Source organism: Danio aesculapii, chromosome 16, assembly GCF_903798145.1.
Source record: "Danio aesculapii chromosome 16, fDanAes4.1, whole genome shotgun sequence".
Classification (NCBI taxonomy): domain Eukaryota; kingdom Metazoa; phylum Chordata; class Actinopteri; order Cypriniformes; family Danionidae; genus Danio; species Danio aesculapii.
In genome coordinates, this window is record NC_079450.1 from 21495107 (window position 1) to 21510672 (window position 15566).

General features: G+C 34.8%; 1 protein-coding gene across 10 annotated transcripts in view; it reads left to right on the forward strand.

Annotated features, from left to right (window-relative positions):
• The window catches only part of ptprub (protein tyrosine phosphatase receptor type Ub), a 445346-nt gene that overhangs the window by 374442 nt on the left and 55338 nt on the right, over positions 1–15566 (forward strand). For 5 of the 10 annotated variants that reach the window (XM_056474629.1, XM_056474631.1, XM_056474630.1 and 2 more), the window contains 3 exons: positions 3764–3836; positions 4244–4320; positions 6817–6834. In XM_056474629.1, the coding sequence (XP_056330604.1) occupies positions 3764–3836; positions 4244–4320; positions 6817–6834 (168 nt within the window). The remainder of the gene's footprint in view (positions 1–3763; positions 3837–4243; positions 4321–6816; positions 6835–15566) is intronic. The other 5 variants (XM_056474632.1, XM_056474633.1, XM_056474636.1 and 2 more) reach the window with 1 other exon arrangement.

Consider the following 15566-nt stretch of genomic DNA (forward strand, 5'->3'; position numbering starts at 1 on the left):
TTTGTGATTGAGGTCATAGCTTAATTTTTCCAAAAGAAGAAAGACTGACAGCTAAGAAATCCACATGGAAATAGTTGGAATTTGAGAAGTAGTTCATTTTAGTAATATACATTTCTTAACCAGAAACAGTGTTGCCAGATATTGCTGACTTTTCTGATTTTGCGGACTTTTCCAAAAGCTGTCCAAAACGCACGAAAAAATGCCCAAATAATTACATTAATATTTTAATTATTTTTTATTTATTTAATTAAAAATTAACCTAGTTACTTTAACTGTCATAATGTTTAACCATACAGCAACGCCACGTAATGTTGGAGAATGTTTTACTTTCGAAATGGGGTATAAATTCGTCCTGTTTGGCGTTTTAAATTCCTTTGAACATAATTAGGTGCTGGTTGTCAATCAGATATCATCTATGTTTGTTCTTGCTGTCAATTGTAAAAAAAAATTTTGATAAAATTGTCATGATAAACCAATGTGAGTTTAACTGCAGGCGCTGCGTGATGCACGTGTGTGCAAGGGGAGTCAAATTTGTCGGGGAAGTCAGATTTTGATACTACTTTCCTTCACCTCCTCGGGAAACCGCCCAATCTGGCAACACTGGCCAGAAATGTAAGAGTTGTAAACAGAGATTTGAGGTCTGAGTCAAAGAGGTCTCCGGGAATGTCATTCAACAAAAAAAGTGAGGAGGAGAAAATAAAACTTTTTTTCTATTATCTCCTGGATTGCAGCACGAACCCCTCTCCAAAATAGTTGGATGTGAACACAGGACCAAAATACATGAAAAATTGTGTCCTTACAAGTTTTGCTCTTAAAACAGAGGTCAGAACAAGCTTGGAACATTTTATGCAGACTAGTAGGTGTAAAATAAATTCTGTGGAAAAATTAATGTATGGAAATTGAGGTATGTTTTGAAAAAAATACCATCACAGTTCCTGTACCAATCTTCAGAATTAAACAAAACCCCTAGGTCCTGTTTCCATAGTGGTTTCAAAGAATCATAAACTGAAGAATCAAAGTAAACTAATAAGGCATAGAATTTAAAAATAAGCCTGACAGCATGGTTTCTTCCTGTTCCGATAAATTAAAACGAAATTGGTTTTGCTTTAATAGGGACTCTATAAAATGTTGAATTTGAAGATATTTAAAAAAGCCTCCAGAGGAAAAATCAAACTCTGTTCTAATTTGTTCAAATGATTTCATAATTTCAGAAGTAAACATTCCTGAAAAGTCAGACAAACCTTTAAAACTCCAGTCCAGCAATGCAATGCTCCTAATCTGAGTGGGGACGTCTGGGTTCAAAGCCAAAAGGGGATGGATGGATATAGTTTGGGGGATATTCAGATATTTTTTTCACATCATTCCAAACTAGTAATATATTATAGTAAGTAAGAGTTTATCATTCATTCATTTTCTTTTCCGCTTAGTCCCTTCCTCAATTTGGGGTCACCATCACCAACTTATCCAGCATATGTTTTACGCAACGGATGCCCTTCCAGCTCCAACCCATCAGCGGGCTGTTGGCTGGCGATCGCGAAGTGAAGAGTGGGGGCACGTCACCCAAAAAAACTCCACTTCCTAATGTAATTACAAAAAGGGCTTGCAGGTTGAGCCCTACCTGTGGTTAATCCCTGATAAATCAGGAATTAAGCCGAAGGATAGTGAGTGAGTAAATAATAATTTATTATTACAAAGAAATTTTGTTTTTTGGCCAAGTGCTTCCAGAATATTCAGTTTCGGCCCTGAATTTAAATGTTAGTGCATCCCTAGTCAAAAGTAAGTTTCATTTGAACAAGTTTGACTCCCCTTTGGAGTACAGAGAAGCAGTTATTGAGATGAAAGCAGAGGTCATAAAGCCCCTCAGCTTTACTGAACAACACTTCGTCTATTCCTCCCTCTATCCCTCCCCTGACTTCCTCCGTGGCTAATTTTCACTCTTCAGAATGCAGCTTGAGCATCTCCTCTCAGCGCCGCACTGGTGTGGACTGTTGACTCTCCTCTATCTGTTGTTGTCCAAAGAGCTACGAGACAAAACATCCCTCCACACAATCAGAGCTCTGCCACTGGCCTGCCTCTCCGGAGCTCAGCTTGTGGACTCATTAAACTCTCCCCCCCAATGTGAAACAGATTCAGCTCAAAAATCAATACACACTCTTGTGGATGTTGTGACACTGCGTGCGTGTGTGTGTTTGAGGTCAGTGTCTTTGTGCTTCATAAGCGGAAAAGAAGAAACAGAGAGTTTGAGAGAGCACACAAAATGTAACGGCCGGGTTTCATAAGCTTTATTTCCCCACGGAGCGCAAGTACAGTCCATTGATCAGCGCTTATTGACAGGATCTTTATTTTAGCTAGAGTGGAAAAGAGGGAGAAGGGTCTGTCCTACAAGCAAGGTGAAATATTGGGGGTTTATATTGTGAGCTCTCAAAAAATGTGCTGTATTTGCTTAAAATACATTTGTCTTTTCTTTCTTCCTTCATTCCATCCATCATGCATTTTTTATTTATTCTTTTCTTGCATCCATTCAATGCATTGTATCCATTTATTTACCCTACCAGCCTTAGTCCATCCATCCATCTATCCACTCATCCATTTATCCATCCATCCATCCATCCATCCATTCTTCCATCTCTACTTACTGTACATCTTTTCTTCCATGCATTGTCTAATTACTGTCCTTCTTTCCTTCCATCCATCCATGTCTACTTACTGTCCTTCTTTCTTTCCATTCTTCCTTCCATTTTTCCTTATTCCATCTCTTCTTCCTTACTCAATCCATCCATCAATTCATTCTTTTTTTTCTATTCTTCCAACTATCCTTCTAGTCATACTTCAACCCTGTCCACCCATCCACCCATCCATTCATCCATCCATCCATCCATCCATCCATCCATCCATGTCTATTTACTGTCCTTCTTTCTTCCGCCCATTCATGTCTACTTACTGTCCTTTTCTTTCATTCATTCATGTCTACTTACTGTCCTTCTTTCTATCCAGCCATCCATCCATCCATCCGTCCATCAGTGTTTACTAACTCTCCTTCTTTCCTTCCATTCTTCCTTCCTTCCATACCCTATCACTTCTTCCTTATGTAAGTCATCCATCAATTCCTTCTTTTTTACTCTGTTTTTCCAACTATCCTTCTATTCATACTTTAACCCTGTCCATTCTTCCATCCATCCATTCATCCACTTGTCCTTTCTTCCATCCATATATAGCAAAAAGGTTGTTTTTTTAATGTTAATTAATATTAGACTGTTTTTTTTCCTGAAAATAAATGCATCTATCCTTATTCCTTCCATGTTTCATTCTTTTCATTATTACTTCCTTACATCAATATTTATTTTTGTCTACCAGATGCTGATCATGTGATGGTCAGCATTTTGTTTTTCATTTCCTGGAGTCCACTGTGTTATTTAGTACTTTGTTTTTCTTCAGTAAAATGTGCATTTGCAAGTATCAAAACGGAGAGTAAATTTTCTTCAATATAATTTATTTTATCTTCATCACAAGCATAAAATTATGTTTATCTTTCTTAAAATTGGAACTGCACTTGATAAACCTAAGCTAATATCACAGAAATCTTTGTTAGGGGTTGCAAAACAATCCAGAGCTTGTGGGTTTAAATGACATTTTTCACAAAATGTTTTAATAAATCGTGTTTTCATCAAAGTCTAAGGATACTGTGATGATCTCTCAGAACTTACACAAAAGATTTATCTGTCTCTCTTTCTCTGTTTCTTTTTATTTAATCACATATTTGCAGAGCTTCTTTGATGGCTGGGATATCAATAAGAAGAAGGATAAAACTAAGGGAAGGCATGATACCCTGATGGGTTGTGAGTCACTTTTTTCAGTCTTTGCATGAATATAAAAATGTCATGATTTGAAAGTAATGCTTTAAATAATTCTTGGTTTTACGGACACTAAACCTCAGAATGGCTGGTGATATAAAGTTTTGATGTTCCTAAAATGGGGAACATCGAAATTGACTAAGAATAATAAAAATACACCAGTTGATAGCCTTTCATTTCCTTTGCCCATATTGTCTGCACTGTTATAGCACTAAAAGCATTTTTGGTAAATAAGGTAACAGCTTTAACGAGCCAACAAAATTAGGGTGGAAAGTAAGACATTTGCTATAATAAACCTAATTTGCATAGAAATCAGACTTTTAATGGATTTTACAGAGGTGATGCAAGTGTTCATCCCAGAGTGTGTTCATGAAATGGTGTTTGTGTTTCAGATGACCGTCACAGGGTGAAACTGCACCCGCTGCTCGGTGATCCAAACTCCGACTATATCAACGCCAATTACATTGATGTAAGTCAGCAGTCACGTATTCTCTTCAGCAACACACTGTCACTGTTTTTGTTATTATGTAGCTCCCCTGCAGTTTGTTCGATATTTGAAGACACTTTGACACCCTGACATATGTAGCATATCATCATAACAGTTTTGACAGAAACTTTTTAGACCACTAACAGTCCCTTTCTGGTAGGTAGGATTAAATATGTTGTTATTTTTGTCCTGACATATCTGACCTCCCAAAGTTTTTGGAGAGTATGTGGTCAGATGTGAAGCATATATTCCTGCAAAGTGCTTTATGACCACTTTAGGGTCCGATATCCCCTTTAAGAAAGAGATATGTGGGCAAAATTGGTCAGCAATACCAGCTGAAACAACCTGCAATCTAGAGCTGATCCGAAATGCACCAGGTTGGGCATGACCACCTTCTCTTCCCTTTCCAAGCCAAAAACTCACCCACACATTTATATTTGTATTATGATTTACCTTGAATACATGTGCAGCTGTTCTGCAGCATAAAAAATTATGACTTTTGAAACAGGGAACGAGCAATTGGCAGAATTTATATTTTCGGGTCAAACAATCCCATCTAATAGATTTAAAAAGATTTTAGATACAAAACTTTGCGATTTCCTAACCTTGACATTGGACCTTGGATGTAAGTGATTTGTTGTTCATGTCAAATGGAATCCTGCAAATATGCCTAGCAATTTGAAAGAAGTAGGAAAAGATGAGTAGCCATAAGTCAAGGGACACAGATGTAATGTAATTATGTTGGGGCATGCAGTATAGTTTTTTTAATTTATTTGACCTTCTATATTAAACAAAATGGCTTTATCTTTCATATTATGTTCAGATTGTAGGTATGATTTTAATAGTTTTTCATTCAAAAGAAGACTTTAAATTTTAATTCCTTGCAATTTCCTCACCTTGATAGTTTGGGTATTGGATACATTAAAGGATTTACTGAGTTATGCTGGATGTTTTGAATGAAATACTGTAAATGTATGTAGCAATGAAAAATTTGAAAGAACTGGGATGCGAATGAAGACTTGGAAGTCATAAGTACAATTTGTATGTAGGGCATTTTGTAATTTTATCATTTATTATCAATATTCGTCATATACTGTACCTTGGAATTCCAGTGGTTTCATTATTAACCAATATACAGGAGTAAAACAAAGCATTGGACAATTTAAAGGGATAGTTCACTCATAAATTCAAAATTTTGACATAATTTCCTTACCATCCACTTAGTCCAAACTTGTTTCCTTCTTCTGTTTAGCAACACCAATAAGATATTTTGAATAATGTTGGAAAACCTGTATTAATTTCTATATTAGTCTTTTTTGTGGATGTCAATGGCTGCTTGTTTCCAGCATTCTTCAAATTATTGTCTTTTGTGTTTAACAGAAAAAGAAAAGGTTTAAAACCCAGCCTGATATCATGAGGCAACGTAACTATTTTATGTTTTGTCGGTTTAATCGCTAATTCAGTCATACAAAAATGTACGACTTTAAAAAGGACATGTGGCACCCTGCCCATAAACCTAACCGTCATTTGGGGGATAAGAAAATCGTACTAAATTGTACAAATGAGATCGTATGAATTCATATGACTTAGCCACTAAATCAAAAAGTTACAAGTTGCCATGAGATTGTGGTGTTAAAACCATTTTATGGAATACAGTATAATTGGTTCTAAAAGCTTTGGTTGATTTTTGATTGAACTGTCTCTTGAACAAGAATAGATTTTTGTTCCCTGTTTATTTCCACCTTCAGTGAAAAAACACAAAAATTCAAGAACGACCCGGTAATGAAAGGATGCTTCTTTTTACTGTTTTTGGTGAGCCAGGCAGTAAGTATAAGCTATTAGGGAGCATATTAAAGTGAGTGCAGCTCTGTTGTTTAATGTGTTTACTCGCTTTTCATTGCTGTCCTCTCATTTTGAACACCTCTTGAATCAACCCAGTAAAGGAACTCGCAAGGAACTAGCTTACACAAGAATAAATGAGGCAATTTAAAAGAGGAGTGTGTATTTTTTTTCAGTTAAAGTCTATAGAGAAGTATAAACGCATTTTAAACTGTTGTTTGAACATTCCGACCAGCCCCAGCAACACCGACTGGACCAATGGAGTAAGCCAGTGGGTGGGGCTATCAGTTTGTCCAACCAATAGCAGAGAGAAGTGTCTTGAAAGTATGTTTAAAAGCAGCCAATTTTCTGTTTGATAATGCTAGAGGCACAGAAATTAAACACTTCACACTTTTAAGGTTAGTTTGCAGATTTGCCCACCTCCACATCCAAAACATGTGCCTCCATTTCAAGTGTCTGTCCCCTGGCGTAGAGCTTAGTCGGCTAACACAAGTCTCTCTCTTTCTTTCTTCTTCTAATTCTCACTCTTTCTGTCTGTGATCTGTTAATCCTCTAGCTCTCTTCAGCCTCTCATTAACTAGAGTCTGTCTTGTCTTTTTCTACCCCCCTTCCCCACCTCTTCGACTTTGGACCCTGTAGATTCGGATAAACAGGGAAGTAAGTACTTCGCTGCTCTTTCTTTTCTTTCTCTCTGCTTTCTTTCCCTCTGTTCCCCCCCAAAAGCTCTATTTTCTTCCTCGTATTGTGTCATGGCTTTGCTCTGTTTGGATTACTTAAACATGAGAAAGAGTGGCTCCGTGACACACATAACTCCTTTATATTCATCCCTAAATGTGGATGCATAAAACTTTCATGTTCCATCTGTTAGGTTTCTTTGCTTTATTTATAACTGGTACCTAGTTTCCACTTGAAAGTTCTTTTCACCTTTTCATTTCTGTTCTTTCAAAACCAAAATATGGAGAGAAGGTTCAGTCACAGGTTTAAGGCCCCGATATACTTCAAGTGAATTAATAGAACATGCTAGTGTGGCATTTAGAATGAAATCATGCCAGAATTAAGTTTGTTCAGGTTATGTTTAGGAGTTTGAACCAGGGTAAACATGTTTGAATTACCATTGGTCTGTGATGTCTGTAAAAAACCATGTCACACCAATTTTCAGGGGTGCACATAACTGGTATGCATGTGTGCATACTGGATTTTAAAAAGTGGACTGGATATGATGCTCAAGCAGGGATGCTCAAACCTTTTCTTATGAAGGACCTAAAACCAAACTTGATTAAGGGTGGTGGGCCGTATATATACGTAGATATATATATATATATATATATATATATATATATATATATATATATATATATATATATATATATATATATATATATATATATATATATATTACATTTTATAATGTACTTCTTAAAATAAAACCTCAATGTTTTTTGGGGTTTCTTTTTTTTGCAAAAAGAATACATTTTCTCTAAATAGTATAATATTTGTCCTAATACTGTTTTTAACAATGTGCCACACATATATACAGTTGAAGTCAGAATTATTAGTCCCCCCCCCCCCCCCTTTTTTTTTTTCTTTTTTTTTTTCTTTTTTAAATATTTCCCACATTTTGATTAACAGAGCAAGGACATTTTCACAGTATGTCTGATAATATTTTTTTCTTCTGAAGAAAGTCTCATCTGTTTTATTTAAGCTAAAATAAAAGCAGTTTTTAATTTTTTAAAAACCCATTTTAAGGTAAAAAATTAGCCCCTTTAAGCTATTTTCTTTTCCGATAGTCTCCAGAACAAACATTTTTATACAATAAGTTGCCTAATTACCCTAACCTGCCTACTTAACCTAATTAACCTAGTCAAGCCTTTAAATGTCACTTTAAGCTCTATAGATGTGTCTTGAAAGATATCTAGTCAAATATTATTTACTGTCATCATGGCAAAGATAAAATAAATCAGTTATTAGAAATGAGTTATTAAAACTATTATGTTTAGAAATGTGTTAAAAAACAGGGGGGATAATAATTTTAACTTCAACTGTGTATCTGTCAACATCTAAAAAAATGGTTAAAATCTGATGAATTCACATTATATTGAAACATTTAATTTCAGGGTTTTTTTTGTAGCTCAGCTAAACAGACAAACAAAAGGTTATGTAAAATTAGAAATGACAATCACTGATGATTCGCTCCAACCTTCCCCATCATTTGTCCATCTCTTCTCTGATTGGTTTGGGCATCTCTGTACTCTTTTCCAGTGCTGTTGGCATTTTGGAACCTTGTTGTTGCCCAAGTTATTCCAAAATTCAGGAATGTTTCCACGCATCATTGGTAAGATAATTATGGAGAGTGTGTCATAAGCTGTGTAAAACTAAGCACTTGTTTTCATTAAATATATATAAGTTTTGTTTCCTAAGCAATGTTACAACTGTGTGTACTGTACTGACAAAGAACTGCATATGACAACAATCTATTGATAATCACTAGGGATGCAACGATTCACCTTAAGTCGGTTGAAAATCGTTTTAAATATGCGACGATTTAAACCGGTAGAAATTTTGAATGAATTGCGATACATTTTTTGAACAGAGGGGGCGTTGTGTTTACAAGCACATACTCGATTTACCTGCACATCAGCGGCGAGCAAGAGGTGGGGCAGTGGAGCCAGAGAAAAAAACAAACTGTGTGCAAATGCTGGAGAAAGATGTTTACTTACACTAATAAAACAACAACTTTGAGGCACATAAACCATCAGCACAGTGAAAAACTACTGTCACAGACATCTATATGCAAAAAAACTATTTGGACCAGATGATTTGCAGCTCTGCTTGCTCTGAGTGCTACGGAGATCAAAGAGAAAGTTTTTCTGTTACAGAAGCAAGTACTAGATTATTTTTACCCTCTCCTTATCAAGTTAGTTTATGCATATTTTGATAAATTGCTTATTATTATTGAATATTTAAAAATGTTCAAGATTATCACTTCTTAAGTGTATCACACTGATACTTATAGTGGTTAATTATACAAGTAATATTAATCATTCACCTTCATAATCATGTTCAACTCCTGGCTCTATCCTACTATATGGTTAGTAATTTTATAATTAGTATTTTATGCCAGTGGCCAATCTCCTGGAGCAGAGGGCCTATTGACCACCTCAGTACACACTGCTCTCTGGTTTAGGAAAATATTTTCTCTCCACACTAGCCATCTCAGTGCCCAGTGAAAAAGTTTTCTCATCAGTAAAGTACAAATGTGCAAAGATCTCAGCTTATGTCAGAAAATTTAGATATGCTGATATTTCTTTTTAGAATCGTAAAATCCCAGCACAGTCACAGTTTTAGTTTGTTTATATTAAAGAGTCTTCTTTAGTCTGTTTTCTTCTTTTTTTTTTTGGAGGGGGGGGGGGGGGGGGGGGGTGGTATTTGTTTTTAAAATAGCTATTTGGTTATGGCAGAAAATAAATTTTGCAAAAATGTGCAGCATTTCAGAAAAAAATGAAAGGTCTATTTGTTTAAAATAACTTTGTTAAAAAATCGGGACTGAATCATGAATTGGGAGATTAGTATCGTGAATCGTATCGAATCGTGAGTCAGGTGAATCGTTACATCCCTAATAATCACACATCTTGTCCTCCATTTCTACTTAGTGATGCTGTGATCTGTGGATTGGAGAATATGCAGAAACATGTGAAGAAGCCATAGAGATATTTAAAGGGGTCTGAGGCTTGTACAGCTTCGCTGAACTAATGGCAACATTTTTAAGGGGTGTCAGGTTCTGAGTGGAAATTGGCATGGCCTAGCAATGCCCATGCACATGTTCAAAAATACAAGTTCATGTTTAGATTTCAAAGATTTAAGGATAGTACAGTTGAAAAGGAAAGTTGTGGCGTGTGGCTCATCCAGTCCAAGCCAAGTGCACACACACACACCGTGAACACACACCTTGAACAATAGCCAGCCATTGATTGTTTGCTACCTTGCTCAAGGGACCAACAACAGGGTATTGAAGGTGGAAGAGAGCTGGGATTATTCACTCACACCACCTACAATTCCTGCCGGGACTCAAACCTGCAACTTGGATCACAAGTCCAACTCTCTAACCATTAGGGCTGGGACACACAAAGCTGACGGCCATTGGCCTTTGTCAGTCTGTCGGTCAGGCTAGTTGGTTTGGTATGTTCCACACATCTTGTTTCAGTCAGCTGGTGTGTTCACATGCAGTTTTTTGGTCCAGACGTGATCAAACATGAGCCAATAGTACAGTTGGGTTTTGATGGTGCTAGTTGTTTAGTGTTGGCTTGGTGTGTCCTGGCCCTAGGCCACGAATAACCCCATACATGTCATATATCTTCAAATGTATAAATAAGCATGCAGGATGGCTGCAGAGCTCAAGTAAACATTCATTTCACTCATGTTTACTTCTCATTTTAGTTGTGTTTCATTTTGTGTTGTACACTACAGTGCACAGCATATTTTTACACACTCTATATTTCAAACTTCTTTTTACCACAAAACAGAACAAAAGAGAACTTTGCTGTAAGTATATCGGGGCCTTTAGTCTTTGTGTGGTGCAGTTGCTGAAAAGACATTTTAGTCCAGTCTAAGATTTTGCTGATCTCAACTTGTTTAAGGTCGTCTCTGGTCTTGCCCAAGCTGGTGCCCTATTGAGAGGTCAGTCTCCCAGCCTGACCAAGTGACCAATACCAGATTTTTTTTCTTTTTTATATTTGCTTTACATCAAAACTCTCATCAGCAGTCTGCGAGTGAGCCCGACCTTTAGCCTTTAAACCTATCCTTCCATGAATTTTACACAACTGAACTCCACCTCAACTTCTGCAGGACTCTGACTTTTGTTTTCTCAAACATTCATTTACTAAAGTTTGGAAAAATACAAGCAGAGAAAAATTGAGAAGAATGAACAGGCAAACTTTAAATAAAAATACTGCGCCTTTATTCTGTTGAAACAAACAATCAAACATAAATACAGTGCTCAGCATATATAATAACACTGATTAGTCAGTACTGAAGCCAAATCAGAAGCTTATCTAACAAAATAACTTATGATAACGGTCCAAAAACTAGTACATCCACATTTATATGTCATCGAAAAAATATTAAATACTAATTTAAAAAAAGAGGAAAAATCAAGAGAAGCAAAAAAAAAAAAAAAAAAAATGTAAGTAAAGTTTTGTAGGTTGTAATTATTTTTGCAATATTTTGCTTGGATTTAATTGTAATATCTGTTTGATGACTAAAATATTATTTTAATAAATATATTTAATAAATATATCTGTTTAATAAATCTGTTTTGTTTAAATGCATCAAAATACATTGCCTATATTCACTGACAAATGGATAAAAATATTCATTTTCAAAATGGGGTGCACTTAACTATGCTGAGCACTGTAGGTTTAAACATAAAGTTATTGGCTACTGGTCAGCTGATCAAGCTGGAACTGAATAAAACCAGATTAAACTGGCTAAGACCAGCCCACCACCTAAAGCTATTTAAACAGGATAGTTTACCCAAACATTTTAAATTAAGTGGTTATAAGCCTTTATTGTTGAATTTTGAATTTACTTACAATAAGATATTTTTAAGTAAATGTCATCGTTTACCCTTTAAAAAGAATCTTAAATGGTGAGTAAATGATGACAGAATTAAAATTTTGGGTGAACTATCCCTTTAAGCTCTTATTCCTGATGCTGAATGTATGAAAAGGAGCAGTGTGACACTTCATAATAACTTTCATATTAAAGTTTATAATATCATAACACAACAGATAAGTAGCTGCGCGTGTTTAAATATGCATATGTGAGAATATTAATAAAAGCCTATTATGTTCAACACTTTAAAAAACAATTAGTTTTTTAACAGTACAGATTCGCGGACAGCATTTTATGCAATGCATTTATTTAAGCATTGTTCCAGAGTTGTGAGTTGCTTTGTGTTGTCAAGTGTTGTCAAGCCTTTTTATTATTTTCATGCCGTTTTTTTTCTCAATTTAATGAGCTTCTGTGTCCTGTGAACTTTCCTTGTATTTTCAAATCAGCCATCAAATATCTAAGTTTAAGCATGATGTATCATCATAATCTTAATGATTTCAGCTGCATTGGGGAAGTTGCGGCTTTGGTATGATGATACGATCAATAAGGGTTTGATAGCAGATATGAGTAACCCATGAACTGAATCATTGTTGAGATCTCCTATCGCTATCATGCCCTTGAGATAGACACGTACCTCGCATTTTCCTCAACGGGACAGTCCCTGTTACCATGCTATAATCCTGTTGCAATGCTTCATAATGTACACCACCTTCATTTATTTTTAAGGCTTGTATGACTAAACTTTGCTCTTTGTCCATGGTTGTCATACTAACAAAAAAGATTAATACACACCTTATTTTCCGAAGTGGAAGTAAGCTGTTTTCTTTGAATTTGCATGACTTTTGAATCATTCTGGAGGAATAAGAGTAAGTGCAGTAAACTGTAAACAAACATTTAAACTGCTTCTGTATAGCTATTTTAACGTGTATCAGATAAAACTGGAAGCCTCGCACATTCAAGTTACAAATGACTGTGCCAAACTTAGAACATTTGATGGATAGTATTAATATAACAATAATATATTTAATTTGTTGTGATAGAAAGTAAAGCACTGAAGGATTTTAATTATAATTAGGCTTCACCGCATGGTTGTATAAATGTATTCTGCAATTCACTGTAAAGTAACTTTTAAAGTTTTTATGACTATGAAAATTATGACAGAAATGTTTTGCATATACAAATGTATTTGCAGAGACTAAAAATCTGAAATTCTAATTTAACTAGCTTCAAACTAAGCTTCAATTGTTTAAATAATCTAATAATATTATGAATATTATAAATAATAAGTAAGGGACAATAAATGGATTGCTGTGCATTAATGGATGTGGGAGAACTTTAAAGTAATGGTCCATTAGTTAATGTTAAAGAATTTACTAACATTAACTAAGTATGAATAATCTTGTGAAGCATTTATAAATCACAGTTCATGACTTTAACTAATGCATTATAAAATTCCAAAGTTGTGCTGGCTAACATTAGTTGATGTACTGTGAGTTAACATTTAAGTTAAATAAATTTGTAGAAATCTCATTTTGCATGCTTTCTTCATCAAATTTGAAATGTAAACTCACCAGACGCTTAGATTTCAAGGCATTTTTCTCTAGGTTATTACAAGACTGATTTAATGTGTTTATAAATGAACATTTTTATCATGAAACTTTCTAAAGCTCAAAGTGTCTTCTTTCCTGTGATACCTATTTTTTGTTGTGGCTCACTGGGGTCAAGACTATTTTAGGTTAGGTAGGTGTATATATAGCCCATACTGTAAGTTGGCTGCTGGCAAACAGTTTAACTAACGTTAACAAAGATGAATAAATATGGTAATAAATGCATTAATTGTTTGTTAATGTTAGTAAATACATTAACTGATGGACCATTACTTTAAAGTATTACCAAGTGTTACATCTTATCTTAGATTCACAACGCAGAGAAAATAGAACTGCCCAACCCAAAGCTTTTTAATGTGTTGCAAGTCGTTGAATATCCCGTTTATTCCATCTGCATTTGCCAAGTTATTCTCATCAGTTATGACACGTTAGATCTCCTAGTCCTAGCCCTTTTGTATCAGCAGTCACAAGTAAAAAAAAATCATTTTTTGCACACCTTCCAGCCAATCAGAATCAAGATTCTCAACAGACAATGCACTGAAAAAATGATTCAGTGGATTTACTTATTATTTTTTAAGGTAACAGATTGTAAACAATTTAAATGGGCTGAATTTAAACAAACACAAAATTTGGTAATGTTCAACTTAATTTGTTTGTTTAAATGCAGCCCATATAAATTGTTTTCAAACAGTTACCTTAAAAAACGTCTAAATCCAATCAATTACTTCGATGATATAAAGCTGCTTTTATAGTAAAGGAGTTTGGACTTTTGGAATAATCTTATTTGGTGATTCCTGGAATTAAAAATGTTTGAAAACCTCAAATAAAATAAAATTCTTATTCTACTACTTCTCTTAGTCTACAGTTACATTCTAAACATTTCCTGTATTCCCCAAACCCATAGACTGATGAATCAGTTGTGGAACAAACATCCCCCGACAATTTCCTTTTCCATCTACAGTGTGTTTGTTTCTGAGACTGGTTGTACAGTGTTGAGCAAATAGCTTGGGCCAGTCTAAAATATAGCAGCCATCTCTAAACAGAGCAGCCAATGCTCAGCAACAAGAAAGAGCATGCCTCTATTACTCCGCTAATGTCTGTTTAATGAAAACAGATCCTCTTTTTTGGGACCACCCCTAGGTAGTTCTTTGAAAAGGCTTGACTTTGATAAATAAATTGCATGTTTGAGATGTTTCTTTTTCCCTTGTATGTTACCAACATAAGCCAATGGAGTTATGTTGAGAGTTGATGTCCTCTGTGATGAGTTTTTTGTCCTGGCAAATGAGTATTACTTTTGTACTTACTTTTGAATGGCTTTTTTGTTTGTTTGCTTGTTGCTGTTTAGCTGCTTTAGTTGTGTTGAAGAGTACCATACACCACTACCTATGCTGCCAACTGTATTTTTTCTTTCATGCCTTCATATTAAAATAGCTTTTTCTTTTCATTATTTACTCCCCAAAATGGCATTGCATTGAAGTAAATTGTCAATATTGAAACACACTCTCCTATTCTATTAGTAGTGGGAGGTCAGATTTATTTTATAATAATATATTATTCTTTAAAATAAGATATTTTAAAGAATGCTGGAAACTGATAACCATTTACTTCCATAGTAGAAAAAAAACTGGTTACATTCTTCAAAATATCTTCAAACAGCTTTGGAAACACGTAGAAGATAACTAATTGTGTTGGTTTACTGTCCATTTAATTTACAAACTCCTTTTTTGTACATGTATTGTTATTGTTTCATTAAAAATATATTAATTTCAATGTAGATACCATTTATTTTTAATTTGTGTGCTATACCTAATTACATTTAGCTTGACTGTAACATTTTAAACTTTGTTCTATCTAAAATGTTTACGCCAAAGGAGGAAAAATACTAGTTGGACACAAAAAATGCACTGTAGATTGTTTGTTTGTTTACACTTTATTGTCCCCAATGGGGAAATTTGTCTTGGACTCTAGGCCCATATTTGCATACACTGAACAGAAACAGACATCAAAAAACATAAATCAACACAAACATTCAATCATAAGCAAATACTACATATTTAAAAGTATAACTGATATAGGTAAAAAAAGATGCAGAGTTCCACACAATTCATTCACACAAATTTAAGTGTATTGAACACAAAATAAATAAGTTGTCCCCTATTAAATCTCAATAAT